This window comes from Mya arenaria, chromosome 11 (genome assembly GCF_026914265.1).
Source record: "Mya arenaria isolate MELC-2E11 chromosome 11, ASM2691426v1".
NCBI classification, from domain to species: Eukaryota; Metazoa; Mollusca; class Bivalvia; order Myida; family Myidae; genus Mya; species Mya arenaria.
Window position 1 is genome coordinate 10,090,294 of NC_069132.1, and position 18,343 is coordinate 10,108,636.

The 18,343-nt window shown below is 33.1% G+C and overlaps 1 protein-coding gene across 1 annotated transcript; it reads right to left on the reverse strand.

Annotated features, from left to right (window-relative positions):
- Nucleotides 1-1,663: 1,663 nt before the first annotated feature.
- Nucleotides 1,664-18,339, reverse strand: LOC128209260 (NAD-dependent protein deacetylase sirtuin-2-like). Its single transcript, XM_052913213.1, has 16 exons — nucleotides 18,310-18,339; nucleotides 17,997-18,129; nucleotides 15,008-15,118; nucleotides 14,811-14,855; nucleotides 13,826-13,987; nucleotides 13,484-13,596; nucleotides 13,115-13,171; nucleotides 11,667-11,735; nucleotides 10,437-10,560; nucleotides 7,929-8,003; nucleotides 5,970-6,022; nucleotides 5,503-5,579; nucleotides 4,449-4,500; nucleotides 3,881-3,948; nucleotides 3,202-3,268; nucleotides 1,664-2,515 (listed from the first exon to the last, which is right to left on the reverse strand). The coding sequence occupies exons 2-16, from the start codon at nucleotides 18,016-18,018 to the stop codon at nucleotides 2,213-2,215; spliced, it is 1,398 nt and encodes a 465-aa protein (XP_052769173.1). The 5' UTR covers nucleotides 18,019-18,129; nucleotides 18,310-18,339; the 3' UTR covers nucleotides 1,664-2,212.
- Nucleotides 18,340-18,343: the final 4 nt, after the last annotated feature.

Here is an 18,343-nt window from a genome sequence, read left to right on the forward strand (position 1 = left end):
TAAGAAAGGATTACTGAAAGTTTTTCTTAAATAAAATAAAGTATTGTTTTAACAATTCTTGAATGAAATAATGAACAATTGATGTAAATACAAGTAATGAATTGCGGGATTGATGTCATTATCGGGGATATGAAGGCAATTGGGCTGGTCAGAGTATACGTGGAGTCCCCACACACTTTGACCAGCCAAATTGCGTTCATACCCCGATAATGACATCAACCCCGCAATTCATTACTTAATCAATTATATGCATGGGATATGTTTCAATACTTTGTGTTGTGAAGTGAAGGAATTATAAACATATTTACTCATTATGCACATTTCATAAGGTGTACTGTGAATTCACCAGCAGCAGGTCGGTGTCCACTAAGTTGTCAATGCTCTAACATGAGAAGCTTTTGTTCAATCATCAACATGTGTATGATCAGAATATCTAGGCCAGGTCACCAGTCACTCCATAGTATGGGCCTTGAATTGCTTTCATTACACCAACTTTAAACAATGATTATAATTTTTAGAGTTACCATTTATCTTGTGACAGTTTGACACTCTTATTTATTTGAGAGAAAAGGTTTAGGCATTGTTATAGACATTGAGTTGTCATCTTTGTTGGCGTTGTCATGCAAAACCTGTTCTGTTGGCCATAATCAAGAAGCCTTCAAAATCCTTGCCAAAAAGCTGAACTTCGTAGCCAGCTTCATCTGTTTGAGATATTCTGATTTGTTGAGTTATGCCCCTTACTGAGTGCAAGACGAACTAACGAGGGTTGGCAGTCTGTTGCAGTGCTCATGTTTCTTATTAAAAAATCAAGTTTACAGTGGGTATAAAGATTTTCTTGACAAAGTCTGCATGGACAGATAGTGATGTGCTGTTTATCTGCTCATGCCTTAAGGTTGCACTCTTACTCCCCCAAGAATATTAACACATTTAATACAATTGTTTTAATATACCAAAAAACGATGATTTTTTTTCGAAAACAATGGTTCTAATGATGGATACTGAGTTTAATTTAAATGAAATGTGCAGAAAACTTGGTATTGCTACCTTATGAGACGATAGTAGATCGCAGTAAATCTTTCACCATTCTATCAATGTTGGTTACAACATTTATGGGTATCATATCTGAGAAAGGATTTATATTCAACCTGATCGCCTTATTGACTTCTGAATTCTGGCCCTTTCATTTTCAAAATTTGACCAAATTGTCCCCTCCCGAGGGACATTCCCATCTTTTTGTTTTTTGTAAAAAAAATGATGAAATTGTCTGCTCTCTCCCGTCAACATTTCCTATCCAGTCTTTCCTTTACTTAGATACAAACTTAGTTACAATGTTGATGGGCAACATATCTCTGACAAGTCTGATAACCAGCCTGATCACTTCAGAGTTATTGACCTTAAATTATAAAAATCTTGCCTGCTTAGACTATTGACCATTCACTTAAACAATTTGCCAGCCTTTACAAATATTGATTGTAATTAATATATCAATAAGATCAATATCTACTACTTATTATATGAAGAATTTGTTCCTGTGTACTGATGGCTACTTCAACAGCTCTGTCTTGCCTGTGAACAATTTGACTAGGATTTAGGTTACTATTGTTAAAGCATGTGGCTTAGAAAGCTAATCAAGGTATAAGTATTGAAGAAAAACTAATATTTTTCAAGTTTTCATTCTTGATACAGTTGAAAACAGAAGATACATTGTATAGAGAGAAAACAAAAATCTGTAAAATGATTCATGGAATAACACAAACAGTAACAAATATAAAGAAACAACAATTAAGCAAATTTTGGTCCAAAAGTGAAAAATATCACAGACAAGAGGAGATCATTGCTAAATACAGAAACTGCTTATCAAAAATCAAATTCAATATGCATGAATGCAACAGTTTAGTGCTATAAAAAGAGTCACAGAAATATTTGGTTTATTGATCCTGTAATCATTGAAACCACATTAATGTTTCAACAAGTTTAACTGTTCTAATAATTCACCATGGAAAGAATTCTTAACAAGTAAAATCACACATGAAAATGGCCATTAAAAATACAAGTACATGTATGTTAAGAAAACAAATATATGTATATCCTGAGAAAATCTGACATGCATTTCACATTTAATTTTAGCTAACAAATAGGCAAGATTATGAACTCAAGATTTGATTGCATCCAACAGTTTCAAGGCCTCTCTATATTCAGCTAACATCGGCTGTCAAGGCTTCTCCGTGTTTCTCTTTCCTGACCTTGCTGCAATCTTAATGTCTGGTTTACTTTGAGTTTTTACTGCCTTTGATTGTGTTGTTATGTTCCCTGAACTAAAAGTCTTTTTGTTAACAGAACTCTGTGATTTGGGCTGATTTTTAGCAGCCTGAGGCTTATCAGTCTTTGACTGTGTAGGTGGGCAGGGCTTATCAGTCTTTGAGTGTGAAGGTCCTGGGCTGGGTTTCTGAACTGAAGGGGGCCACACCACACCTCGTTTAGCATTCTCCTCTTGAACCATAGCTCTGAATTCATCCTGTGTGAAACAAAGTATGAATTACAATTGGTTCATATTTTCTGAAAGAATGAATGACGTATAAAATGATTTAAATTCTATTTTTTAAACTATATTCAACTACTGTTAATGTGAAATGAGTCATCCACTGTCAAAATCATGAAGCACTTCAGACAAAGTTTGTTCTTTGACCTTTAATGCAATTGTTGGAAAATTGATGGCTGTGCATGACAGTACCGAATAATATCAAACAAGTGTATCTGACCAATGAGTGTGACCTTGACCTTTGACCAGTGTCTCATGGTGATCGCTTGGGCAGAGTTATTTTGTCAATGCATGAATAAGTTACATTCAGGACAAGACAAAGTCCAAGGAATTTTGACATACAGACACGGGTCTTGAACATGACACACTGTCCTCTCATGATCAACATTTGTGCCAAGTTATTTCAAAATCCTCTATTGTATGATCAAGTTACCGCCCAAACAAGCCAAATTTGGATACTGTTGAATGCGTGCAAGCAAGTTGAACTGCCATTGTGACAACTATATCAAGCTCACTGCTTGCCCGCTTGACAATGAAACAAAACAAGATGATTGTCATGTATATCAATTATGATTTTATTAAGTCCTTGACTGAAAGTTCCCATTTTACTTGCAACAGAATGAAAGAGTGATTCATAAATACAGAATGAAAAAAGGTCATACCCCCCATCCGACAAGGTCAGCAAGCTTGAAGCAGGCATCGTCACACTTGTCGCCCACAAACACATCCCTGTAATAAGAAAAAGTGCTGGTAAAATCTGTAGTAAAGTATAACAGCTTTTATTACTTAAATTTGATTTACTTGATTTAGATGTTTTTCATAGAAAAACTATATAAAGCTAGAATTCTGTTGAATTGGACATGTCACTTGTTTGCATTGCCCATTATAGTCAAACTAATTATAATGCAATTTTTTTGTAAAAGGAACAAAACTTTATAATAATTTGAGCTACTAAGGCGATTTATCAGACATTATGCCAACAAACACTGTCATCAAGTTATTGTCTGCATAAGGTTTTGCTAATGCAACGCAGTCACCAATGCCAAAAATAATACCTTGAAGTATAAAATGAAATATAATACTAAAAGTTCCAGTAGGTCACCTTGCATAGTACACTTGAACACTTAAAATGCTCTCAGTCATTTTAATACACAGCCCATGAATTGTAGTCACTTACTGCACTAAAAACATTTTAAAGCCTACTTAAACTTCAATATACATTGGCAATAACACAAAAAGCCCTGACATTCAAAGAGCACACAAATGCTGTCAAGACTTATCATGCTAATTTTACAGATAGATGTTGTTTATTAATTGTACATAGACAATTTTTCTTTAAACCTGATGTTGTCTTCGTTGTCAAAGTCATATCCTCCACCAAAGAACAGGGCAGTCATTGGGTGTCTAGCCTGGTGAAAGACAAAAAGACTGTGTTAAAGAGATACCACATAGACTATAGTAAGACTTTGTTATTTTGAAATCATACATTCAGGTACATGTAAACATAAACATTTGATAGTTGACTCTGTTCGTAGTAAACATAACCTTTTTTTAGCTTAAATAGATGAGAGATAAAACCCCGTTTTTAATCATTATTAGCTCTGTGGTTTAAATAGAGTGCCCGACTGATAATCTATTCGTTATTAGCTCTGTGGTTTAAATAGAGTGCCTGACTGACCTTTGCTTGACCTTTATCTGGTTGACATATATCTGCTTGACCTATATTTGGTTGACCTTTATCTGCTTGACCTATATCAGCTTGACCTATATTTGGTTGACCTTTATCTGCTTGACCTATATCTGCTTGACATTTATTTGCTTGACCTATATCTCTTGACATATATTTGCTTGATATTTATCTGCTTGTCATGATTCAAGTACTAAGGAATGTTGTAATGTTTACACTTACCACTTGAGGTTTTTCCAAGTTGATATACAACCTTGGAACATTGAACTTGGTTCTGTGGAATAAAGAAGCATTCACATATTAACACAATACAGTTAAAGAAATGTATGAAATGCTGATCACTTGATAATCAAAATACTTGTAAGTTAAGTAGATACAATGTACATTTATAACGGTGCTGGTAGTGGACCTACTACAATGAACCATTCATAACAGACTATGGCAAGATATTTTTATTAGTGACTTTGTAACTTAAACCCGCCAAGCTGATTTTTGCTATTTTCAGAAAAAGCAAGTACAAAAATTGTACCAAATTCAAAAATTCTAAGTTAAAAATGGGTCATCAAAACATCTAATGGTGTTAAACATGTATACATGCTGGTCATACAACAACAACCTCCCTATTAAGTTTGAGGTTCTTTGGTGATAAATCTCTTGTTATCAATCAGACAAGGTTTGGGCAAACATAACTTGACCAATAATTACCATGATATGGTTCTGGACAAGGTTTTTCCAAGATTTGACCTAGTGACCTAATTTTCGATCATATGTGACCCAGTTTTATTTATGATCAAGAGTTCATCAAGGATAACATTTTGACTAAGTTTAAGGAATATTTGACCATGTATAATGCCTTTACTATGTTCCAAAGATTCTTCTAAGATTTGACCTAGTGACCTAGTTTTTGACCCCCAGTGACCCACTTTTAAAAGTGGTCGAGATTTGCAAGGAAAACATTCTGACCAAGTTTGAACATTTTCTGATCAATGCCTACCAAGATATGGTACCGGACGGACGGACGTGGGGACGGACGGAAGGATGGACGGACAACGCCAAACCAACATCCCCCTCCCGAAATCTTTGATTCAGCAGGGGATAAAAACTTTTCCTCATAAACCTGAACAAACGAAAAAAAGATGATTTTTTTTATGTATATTTTCCCTCACCCAGGAGATATAATGTTGATATATGTCTCTGTTAAAAGGTAAGAAATGATGATCATTTTAAAATCAGAAGATATACTGAAGAATTCTTTTAATTTGTAGAGTATACATACTTGATAGGAAGTTTGCTAAATGGCTGAACCTTCATTGCTGTACCCATGATCAACATGAAGTCACAGTTTTCAATTTCCTGTAAAATAAAGCAAAACAACAAAAAAAAGCATTAAATACAAGAGTATAAATGATCAGAAACTAAAACATATATAGAGGCCCATTTTAAACAACGCTTAATGTATGCACTTATGACTTATATGTACACAAAGAGCTATACAAGCATCCAAGACAAGACAAGACAAGACAACCAACACACTGGAGACAAGACACCCAAGACATGACAATAACCCCAAAATATATATGTTGCTGCTAACACTGAATAAACCAAGGCTATGACAAAACATTCCTTCCAAAAACATTCGGGCTAAAACATTATCAAATTTATACAAATATAATATATCATCATCACTTCACAAATCTGCCAAGCTACATCAGTCACCCAGTCCTCTGCAGATTAAACACCTACCTCAGCATCATCCATAAAGTTCCTCTCGAGACTTTCACCAAACATGACAATATCTGTAAAATTACAAGTCACACATTAAAATGAAATGGCATTCAACATCATTTTGCTTTTATTTTTTTATCTTGGTTTTTCTTAAAAATTGGTGGTGAAAAATAGCTTAATAAAAAAATTGGAAATAATATTTCTCTTAATATAAGGGTTCCACAAACTCTTTGGACATACCTTGTTACTTGTATGTAGATAAATCCAGGCATTTATAATGCATCAGTTTATTGTTTCTAGGCTAAAAGCCTTCAGTGTCTGGAGGCTTGTTGTTATGCCTATGGCACAATGTGATAACATCAAACCTCGAGTATCAATTACATTTGTACAATATATGGTTCAAGCTAAACTCTCACAGATTGAAAGCTTTTTACATTTTCTTTATTTAAAGATGCACTCTTACTCCGAAATAAGATTTAACACAATTAATCATATTGTTTGAGTATTCCAAAAAAGATGAATAAATGTCAAAAAAATGGTTCTTATGAAGAAAAAAGAGTTTAATTTGAAGGAAATGAGCATAAAACATGGTGTTTCTACATTCACCAATCATTTAATATTTTTGCGCTTTCTGTTATTAAAACATGGTTACAATCTTGTATATTTTCCATAAATGCATTATTTAGTACGTAGTTAAAGATTTATCAGTCAAAATTGATGTTTGTTATACAGTTGAACACCGTTAATCCGAAATCGTAGGGACCCAAAAATTTATTTCGGAATAGCGATATTTCGGTTAAACAATTTTCGGAAAATGACAGCGTTCCTGAATTACAGATGACGTGAAATACTAAGTTGTGAAGATTGCAATGTCCGGTACACATTACCAATACGATACATTCGGTTTGAGTGATCTTTCGTATACAAAAATATTTGTTAATTTATTGTTTAATAAATGACAAATAAATCGTTATTAAACTTATTTATTAAAACAACATAAAACATTTAAAACAAAATGACAGCACATGTATGTATTCGGAACATAACACAGTTTATAAAAAGCATGTTTAAATAGCACTGAATTTACACATTGTTTACTCAGTATCGTTCGGTTTTGTTAAAGAATGATGTGATGTCTCGCTGCACTCTGCTGATTCTGTTGATGTGTTTCTTAGTCTCGTATCCGTCCAGTTTGTTCATGAAGTCGTACACCACATCACCAAAATGAATCACTCATTTTCTGACATCGATGCTCGTAACATACGCATGCTCAATGTCATTCTTTAACAAGCGCTTATTGTGCTTCATTGTCACCTCAAGCCGATGCCCCAGAGCATACGCAGTATGGTGTGAAAAACTATGACATGTTCGAGTTTGAAATAAGAATTGATAAATAGGTGTGAATTACCAAATTGGGACCGTTATTTTTACTTCAGAATAGCGATTATTTCTGAATAGCAATTTTGGATTAAAAATTTATTAAAACAAAGAAGGAGTAAAATCAGGACCGAAAAATAATTTCGAAATAGCGATAGTTTCGGATAAACGGTGTTTGGAGAAGTGGTGTTCAACTGTTCATGTGTTCATGTATTATTTTTTTAATAAGTGTGTCACTTTAAAGTCTCAGAATAAGTTGTCTTGGCCCAATGCTATCAATTTAGTCATATTAGATAACTCCAAAAAGAATAGATCTCCATTGTCAGGAATGCGGCAGAAAGTTTAATTATTCTTAAAGTGTTACTGGGTAATAACACTTTGAGCCATAAATCATCAATTTTTGAACATAACATCTGCAACTTTTTGTCAACAGTCTTATAAAACTTATTTCCAGACATTTACCTTAAAATTGGCTTATTCAAATACAAAAAAAACAACAACAAAAAACATCAAAACAGTCAGGGTTCAGCTTTAAGGCATTACAAGTTAGTATTAAGAGATATGTATGAAAGCACAATTATATAACACAGATGTGAGTACCTGGTTTCATGAACCCATCACAGTCCTCCTCCGTACAGTAGGGCACCAAGCTGTCCTTGTGTGCATACATCTGGGCTGCAATCAACATACAGTCAGTATAGCTGTATCACATTAGTATGACATATGACAAGTGGAGTGACTGTGGACTATGTTTCAAATAATTGTATTAAGAATAAGCCATTCTTTGCATACTTACTGGCAAGCCGTATGAAAACTAGATATGAGCAAAAACTAAAGATCACACATCAAGCAGTAACATACATGCCCATGGTTGACATAGTTTGACATCTTTGAACTTTGGTTTAAACATATTTTATTGAGCAAAATTAATCATCTTTGAACTTTCTGATTCTGAATGGATAAATCTTAAGAAAACACGTTGGGGACAGCTATACCTGGTATGTATCACTTTCATGTTTGTTTTCTGGGTAGAAACTAGTACTGGTTTCAAGGGAAAAGAGACCGTGCTCCTTATGGGGCTTTAACTTTGACCCCTTTGGTGGAAAGCTAACATCTAATGCCTCGATAATCTCCTTTCTGCATTATGTAGTCCATTTTAAAGCCAAATTGTCTGTTCTAGCCTATGTATATGTTAATATTTAAAAATAAATAAATAAATAATAGGTTAAATGAGGTCTCTGGAAAGCTTCTCATTAACTACTGCCTGATAGCAAAAAGTGCCGACAAAAATGGTAACTTCAAGTATATTCAAACAGCCACAACCAATAACAATAAACATTCAAATCATGGCAGCTTTCATTTTCTGACAAATTGTGCCACTATTAAAAATTATGTTAAGATGTTAATCTCAAAAACTAGAGCTATCACTGAAGGTGATTAATACCCCCGAATGCCGCCTCTCATTATGATTTATCATTGTTTGAAGTTTTATGAAATTCCATCTAGTAGTTTTCAAGTTACTGTCCGGACAAAAGTTTGACAAAAAAAAAAACACAGAAAAAGGCAATAACTCTGTAATTTGCTAAAATAGTGTAATGATTCATGTACACTGAACTCCTTCTCATTGTGCTGTACCATTGTATAAAGTTTTATTACATTCCATCTGGTAGTTTACAAGTTATGCTCCGGACAAGAAAAAAGTAACAAAGGACAATAACACTGTAATTGGCTGAAATAGAATTGCGGTTCCTGTACACTGCACTCCCTCTCATTATGATCTATCACTGTATGAAGTTTTATTTAATTCCATCAAATAGTTTCAAGTTATGCTCCGGACAAGAAAAAGTAACAAAGGTCAGTAACTCTGTAATTGGCTGAAATAGAATTGCGGATCCTGTACACTGCACTCCCTCTCATTATGATCTATCACTGTATGAAGTTTTATTAAATTCCATCCAATAGTTTTCAAGTTATGCTCCGGACAAGAAAAAGTAACAAAGGTCAGTAACTCTGTAATTGGCTGAAATAGAATTGCAGTTCCTGTACACTGCACTTCCTCTCATTATGATCTATCACTGTATCAAGTTTTATTAAATTCCATCCAACAGTTTTCAAGTTATGCTCTGGACAAGAAAAAGTAACAAAGGGCAGTAACTCAGTAATAAGCTGAAATAGAATTGCGGTTCCTGTACACTGCACTCCCTCTCATTATGATCTATCACTGTATGGAGTTTTATTAAATTCCATCCAATAGTTTTCAAGTAATGCTCCGGACAAGAAAAAGTAACAAAGGGCAGTAACTCTGTAATTAGCTGAAATAGAATTGCGGTTCTTGTACACTGCACTCCCTCTCATTATGATCTATCACTGTATGAAGTTTTATTAAATTTCATCCAATAGTTTACAAGTTATGCTCTGGACAAGAAAAAAGTAACAAAGGGCAGAAACTATGTAATTAGCTGAAATAGAGTTATGGTTCTTGAACACTGCACTTCCTCTCATTGTGCTTTACCATTGTATGAAGTTCCAATGAATTCCATCCAGTACTTTTCAAGTTATTCTCTGGACAAAAAATAGTAACAAAGGGCAATAACTCAGTAATAAACAAGAGTTATGGTTATTGTACACTGCACTTCCTCTCATTATGCTCTATCATTGTATGAAGTTTAATCCAATTCCATCCAGTAGTTTTTAAGTTATGCTCCGGACAAGGTAAATTGCAACGGACTGACCGACAAACCGACGGACCGACAGACCGACCGACCACAGGGTGACTCCAATATACCCCCTTCAAACTTCGTTTGTCGGGGGTATAAATATCTTCCTATATGATGCGGTGGATATGGTGTTCGATAGAAGACCCCAGTACCTAAGTTTGAACCCTGCGTACAGCATACTTTTTGATTTTCTGATATTAATAATGTTTTATACTTTGATCACATCAAATGGCAGCTAATGGGCCTTTAGCGTGTCAGTCATCAAAATTAATTATTCATATCATTTAAAGAACAACAGGCCCAAATATATAACAAATTCCAGATCATTTTTACAAGCCACCACTCAATTCCTGCTTGCAGGCTTATGCTTATTTCAATTACTAGCGTGTACCTCTCATCTGCTCCTTTGTGTAGTGTTTATAACAGTATATACAGTGAGCTGTGTCCATGGTGCCATGTGCCTCCACAATCCTGGCAGGGTCCAGCCCCGCCTGACCATGTAACCCATCTATGTTCTACCGAGAAAGGTGTCAAATTTGTCAATAAGTTTTACCATTTGAAATATTCCAGTGGGTGTAAGTCCTCCATATTTTGGACAGACAGGTAGGAAATGTGTCAGTGGACTAACTGCCCTAGCAATTTCCAGCCCTACCTGCCATTCAAGCCCTTCTGACAGACAAGGTATGAGGAAACCAGTTGTCTAATATCAACATTAAATATAAAACTCACTTTTTAGCGCTATATTTAAATCCAATAATGATTACAAAATAAAAGACTTTAGAAATGTTGTAGCACTGGTGAAACTTTTACAAATACTTGTTTTAAAACTTAAATGATATGATCAGAGAAGTATGCCTTAATATACCAGAAGAGACTGTTTTTAGAACATCCTACAAAAATTCACTAGAAACTTTTCTCAAAGACTACAGGAATCTTGTTCATTCTAAAACTTATATACATGGGATAAATAGAATATTCTTGAACATTCTAAACAAATCTTGACAAACACATGCTAAAAATATCACAGGGGAAAACATAACTTACTTTAATGAATTAAGGTCATTATAAATAGAAAACAAGACAATTAAATTAGAACAATGCGGTAGTGCATTCAAAATGCATATAGATGTTGCACATGTCACTAAAAGAGTTAAAAAAAATATGGAACATGCCAAATGTCACAAAATATGCCCGTCCTTGTAAAAGGACATCAAGTTTGGTTACAAGTGGTTGTATGTTAAGACAAATTTAGAGAGCGGACACTGCAAATATAGTTGGTTCCAAGGCATGGGTCATAACACTTAACAACATACTGGATGCTGCCACCCACCTGGCTTATCCAATATCATTTGGCTTAATCCTATTTAGCAATGTCCACTGGAGCACTCCTGGATCATATTTAGATACGAAAATCTTAAATTTTCATACTCTATACATTCATAGTTTTATCACTTGAATAATTTTCATCTTTTGATTAATGAATATCAATTTTGATTTGTAAAAGCTGAACAATTACAAATATTCTGATTTAGTTGGGTAAAATTTGAAGTTTGTGAAAAACGCATTGGTTATACAAGAACAATTAAGTAACTCCGTATGATGTATAGAGGATATCTGATACCTGAGTGTAGAGTCTGAGAAGTTTTCCTTTCACCTCCAGCAGTTTGACAAAGTAGTGGCTCGGAGTGGGCTAAAAATACAACCATGATTTCTTATTCATTAAAATTCTCCAAGTTGCCCATTAAATCAAAATTTATGTTTTAATTTCAATTTCAATATTATACTAAACACATAAAAACAGTAGTGCTGAACAAGAAATTCAACTTAAACAAGAGCTGTCACAGAGACAGTGTGCTCCACTTTTCCGCTGCTTTGAAGTGTAAGGATTGCAGAGTTTTAGTGAAACATGCATGGATCACAGTAAAATTAGGGTAAATGCCAACTTTAACCAGAATTTCCAAGTCAAATAATAAAGGTGCAAAATTTGCATTACCCGGTATATGAAAGATAAAGTTACCAAACTTGATTGTATAAAGCTTCAAAGCCAGTGTGTGTATACCACGTGATGAATTATGTCATAAGGCTATGTCAGAAAGCAATATTTTGCTTAAAATGAAGACTTTTAACAAATATAATTTTCCTTTTTTTACCATTTGAAATGAAACATAGCGCAGTCTACGCCGCTAATGGAGCCCTGCCTTCAGACTTTTACCAGAGTTTGATTGAGAGTTTAGTTTCTTAAAACACTTCGACAAACCATTTTGCAATATGGCCGTCTGATGGAGCACTGTCATAACATTATTTTGGAAACAGGTTAAAACTAATCACCATACCAAACTCCAGTAATAAAACAAAGGCGTGGCACTTTATGTGTCATAGACTGTTCTTTGTTTCATTTAAAATGGTGTAGTAAAAGAAAAGTTATCTTTGATTTAAGTCTACATTTTAAGCAAAATGTTGCCTTTGGACGTAGCATATATGACATAATTTATCACATGGTATACACACACTAAATGCAATAAATGAGGTAATTGCTGAGATATCGACTAAAATGCAGTGGCAAAACCTTAATTTCTAAGTTGAAAAATGAAGGGCCATTATTTCGGAAAAACAGTTATCTAACTTGGTTTTTCAAGTATGGTAGGTTGGATGGTTGAGTACTGTTGTATAAAGTCTCAATGCAATACATCAAGTAGTTGCTGAGATATTAACCTATGTGTGCTTACATGCAAAACCGTAACCATAATTTCTAAGTTGAATAATAAAGGCCCAATAGTTGAAATTTATTCAAATAAGTGTTATCTTACTTCATTAATTAGTAGGTTGAATAGTTGGTAATACATATCTAAAGTTTCAATACAAAAAAGATGTACTTGTTGAGATAATGACATGAAGGTTCTTACATGCAAAACTTTAACCAAGGTGTTACACCGACACTAGGGTGAGTAGGTTTAGCTCTTCATATTCTTCTAATAGTCAAGCTAAAAAGTACATTTTATGGATTCCAATTGAACGTTAAGAGCGATATTGTATGGAATTTAGTTTAAAACAATACATTTGTGAACAAACCTTATAATCTATTGCAAACATGTCCTTTCGGAAGGTGAAGAATGGTTTTGGATCTCTCTGAAAAGATGATATACAACATTGGTATGTAGCATGTGTAATAATTGGTTTATTGTTCAAATGCTGAATGAACTATGAAAAAGTGCAGTTCATATGCTGATAATATGGTTCTTAAAGATGTAATATTGCATCACTTTAGTTATACCAAACCTAGAGATAGGTTGTTAAAATAAAAATATCAAGTAGACATTATTGACACAAGGAACAACAATTTGTGGAAATATTTGTCACATAGCAACAAAATAATGGATGAACACATATTTTCAAAAAATGGAACATGTTTAGCCAAAATTGATACCTATTTATACATACAATGAAGTACTCCAATTCCAGGAGTTGTTTTGGGTCCTTCATTTTGGGGTATTTTGCCTTGACTGTGGCTAGGAGACCAGTGTTGGGTGAACGGTAATCTGGAATTCCTGCAGCTGGTAACAAAGGTATAATTTAATGTCCGTGTTATACACATTCAAACCTATTTAACCAATCACAATTTTAACCAATGAGTTTTAATTCCTAAATGCAGAAGATAACTGATTTCTAAACAATTCAACACTGAGGTATCCACGTCATGGTAATTTTTTCATATTTTTTATTCACATTTTAATATAAATATTAAAGAAGATATCACCAAAACCTATTCCAAGGGGTACATACATGTGGAAATCCCAGCCCCCGTGAGCACAACAACCTTGGAGCACTTGTCACTGGCCAGGTAACGTGCGATGCCCTCAAAACTGACCTCATCCAACAAGGGCTCATTGTCAGGACCAAAGTATACTCCCAGTGACTTTGCAAGGTAATTTGTAAACCATTTCTCTGAAGATGATGCAGGGAAATACATTTTTACTCCAATTATGTACTTTATCCTTTAATAAAACCTTATTTAAACAAGGGCTGTCACGGGTAATTGACAAATCCCCCCAAAATTCTGATGATTAATTAAAATGATATGGCTAAGATACAAACTACTGCTAGGAAATCCATAGTATGGATTCCATACTGTGCATTATTTACTTCAACTGACCCTAAAAACTGACAGTGTGACACATCTTTCTTCTGGGCTCTACATACATGTAACATTTGGTTGAGATCCAATCAATGATTGTAAAGATATGCCTGAGACAAAGTGTTAGCAGACAATATGACAGAGGAAAGGCTGAACAGCGTGATTACTGTATGTCGTGATGTAGAGCTGCAGTTGTATACTGATATATCAATATATATCAATACTCGGTCTGACAATGTAAAATCACATAAGGATTGCCATTATAATGTTTTGCAATACTTTCTTTATCAAAGATTTTTCTGTTCATGCAGAAATTCTTATAAAATTTCAAATTGATCACAATTACAACTGACAAATTCTAAGGTTATAATTATGAATAATTTGATCATACAAGCTCATAAGTTTTTTTCCACAATTTGATGTAAACCTTTGTTATAAAAATAAAGAACCTCATAAGAACTTTTTTAAATAAGAAATCATGAGGAGGCATAAAGAAGTTCTCTTCAATTATCTTATAATGATATATTGCAAAACAGGCTCTGCACATTGCAAAAAATGTATATTGGTAGACTGTTTTTGACTAGTTGCTGTAGCACCTACTTGATGGCACTAATATTTACAATAAAGTCTTACTTTCTTTTTCATCTTTCCAGCCTTTCTGTTCTAATTGTTCTATTTCTGAAATAAAAAAAACACACACAGTAAAATGCATGCTATAATGAATATAACTTTGGCACCAATAAAATGATCTAAATAAATCATGCGTTTTCATTTAGGTGCCAACAAAATGAACATTAGACAAACAATAAACAGGAAAACAATATCTGTACCTTCTTCATTTAGTTCTCTCTCAAAATACTGGTTCTCAGAACTGAAGGTTACACTGCGTCTTGTGGATTTATTTGAGTGACATGTGTGTATGCAGGATCGTAGCATCTTCTCTGAAATCATAGGGAAAAGCAGGCAGTCAATTATCTGACAGAATGTCAAAATGAAAAAAATTGAAAAGCCAACATCGAAACAGTCAACAAAAGATTATTTTTTTAATTTACAGTCACATGAATTGAATACGGTAGTTCATTTCATGTGACTGCCTTTATCAGAACAGTCCAAAATACCCCTTGCCATTAAATCGCTTGATAACTAGCGAAAAATTGTTTTAAATTAATAGTAATTGGTTAGCAATTTCATAAGTAAGTTGGTTAATTTGTTGGCTTGTATCACTTCGAGATCTTTGCTAAAAAGATGATTCACAAAAGACCACAGATACTCACGGGACTTGGGACTTGGGATTTGGGGCATGAGAATTGCACAAAACTTGACTGAATGAGAATCACTTGATTCCCTGAACATTGTAGTTTTATGGCCTTATATCATCATCCAATTCCTATTTTGAAAATTCAGCCATATCAAACATGGGTATAAACACAGTTTATAAGAAAGAAGTGGAAATAGACTTTATACCTTGTATGTGCTATTGTTTCAGCTGATTAAAGAGTATTTCTGCTATATTACAAGTGACTGACATAAAAATTGAAGCCACTTTTAATCAGTAAAATATTCATAAGTTGTATACAGCTTGAGCAATTGATAGCAATTTCATAAAAACTTCCTTTCCTATACTTGAAGAAAATATTGGGTACTGCAATAAAATCAAGAATGAGTTTTATTATATGCTTTCATGTGGTTTACAGGGAAATATCAGTGAAATAAAAATGATATTTCACTGTTAAAAACTTTCAATGACTTCATTTCCGAAATAACATTAAGTATAATATAATTTTGCTCGCTTTTCTGAAAAACTGCCATAAAGCTTCTTTAAAATACATTTTAGGCACACAATAAAAAGAAAGATTGCTTGTTGCGGTGAAAGATCGCAAAAAATTTCACCATGTGACCACCAAACGTATATAGCTCACTATTGTTCACACCACTCATGAAATATAACGTCTGTGCTCACCTGGTGAAATATATTTCAATCTTACACTGAAACAAATAATTAACCTCAATATCTTCTTTTTTGAAAACAACGCCCTAAAAAATATTTCTGCTCTATAAGTTTCATGTCTGGTACAATACCTTTCAACTGCATTTGCAAATAAATAAAACTAATTGAAAACAAAATTGCAATTATTTTTTTTTTAAAGTGACTTGCTCATGGTTTGTAAAATGTACTTCTTTTTTTTAATTACGAAATAAAGTGTGGCAAATGAGGAGTGTTTAAACAAAAATACCTAAAGCTGGAACCCTTCAGCAAAATAATGTTGATAATTTTTTCTTGACTTTACTGGCGTGAGTTTGTACCCCACTGAAACCAACATTTTTTTATGCTATAACTGTATTTTGTTCTGCAATTTTGATATCATAGAGTAAATAATTATAAAATAAGCGTTTTCAGATGCATTACCAGGAAAACTAAATTTTGGCCTAAAAGCATGAGCGAGTCACTTTAATTACAATCAATTAATTACAATAAATAGTAACATATTTGATATACGCATACACTTCAGTGAAGCTAGAAAGTTTTGTAACTATTACAATGGATATTATAATGTCAATCTATTGTGTCTGAAGAAAAAATTGTTTTGTTATTTAAAAAATTGTTTTGTTATTTTCCAAAAATTATGTATATGAAATGTTCATTACCAATATAAGTGAACATTTCAGTTAATTATAATCAACGTTTGGATTTGAATAATGAAGATAATTTTAAAAATTTAAACTTAAAGAAAAAAATCACCCATTGCTTGTGATAAAAATGTACAAGGTTCCTGAATAATCTTGTTAATATAGTATTAATAAACAAATCTTTTTGTCAACAGCGATAATTTCAATATTCTCTTGTGTTTATAATGTTCTATTTATTTAGAATCAATGTATTTTTAGTAATTCAACATGATATTATTCAAAGTCTTAACTATTTTGCTAAACTTATTTAACTTTAATCTGATTTGAATGTACTTATTTATTATCTTCCAGGTCCTGTGTTGCATTATTGATATGTACCTGCAATCTGCATTTTGTCAGAAAATTGCTCTGTGAGCTAGTGTTGAAATGTATGTACATGAAATAAATTTTCTTGTATCTCTTACTGTTTTGTTGATATGATATCAACAATTGTGAAATATATTCCTTGACTGAATCATTTAGTTGCCATCAGAGTACATGACTATTGTATGCTTATACTTCTAATTTCACAAAACACATAAATGAGAAAACTCAAATAGCCCAGGTTAAATAAATTTCCTTTCGCATACAGTACCAATAAATAAAATGAATGCAATATAAACTCTTACAGGAAGTTTTGAAATTGTGTAAAAAAGAATGCAAAATCAAAAGTCTTTTAAGAAATTCTGAATGTATGTACTCAAGCCCTCAAAAGTGATTTTTATACCCAACAGATCAAAAGACTCATTGTAAAAAAATAATAAAATAATCGTTTCAAATTTCTAAAAAAAACGCCTGAATATTTAAAAAGAAATGTCCTTTTATTCTTCCTTTTGCAGATGTAGATGTAATGTACATGTAGATGTAGAATTGGGCTAGTCAACTCCATTTCTGTCAGTGAGTGATATTGAATAAAAAAAATACAAACTCATGTGTATTATAGAAATTCTGTTTGGGATTGGGAAACAATATTTTACAGTTACATCAGGCTTTATACATGATTGTTACTAAAATCTAGTCTGCCATAACACGGTCAAACATTAAAAAAACCTATAAACATTTAAAAGTGAGTTGAACATACCCGGTACTTTTTCAGACCTATCATATGAAATAAAATATATACTAAATACAATATTAAGACAACATTAATACCTTTATCAACTTTTGTTGACATTTCCAATTGAAATCGTGTGCTCTCTGGAAATCTCTGGTTAAGTTTTGTGAGCAATATAAGCAGTTATGAGCAATAGGGGAATCATGTTGGCAATCAAACAGGTGCTTGAGCCTTGACACAAAAAGAAAGCGTCTTTTGACATGGATGTCATTTTAAGCCAAACTATTTAAATAGTCAAGTAATATATGACTTAAAATCAATTTTTTCTATATTAACAAATTAAAACAATAATATCTAATTGAATTAATAAGATAAATTGATAGTTTTGTCATTACTATCCACAACTTTTACATTTTTATTTTCATTTCTCGGGAGTCTTCCAGGC

Coding starts and splice junctions, on each gene's coding strand:
- LOC128209260 (XM_052913213.1), bottom strand. CDS start 18,018: ATGTCAACAAAAGTTGATAAAG. Junction 13,597..13,825: donor GGGGGCTGGGATTTCCACAT/GTATGTACCCCT, acceptor CTTTGTTACCAG/CTGCAGGAATTCCAGATTAC. Junction 8,004..10,436: donor CACAAAGGAGCAGATGAGAG/GTACACGCTAGT, acceptor TGTTGATTGCAG/CCCAGATGTATGCACACAAG.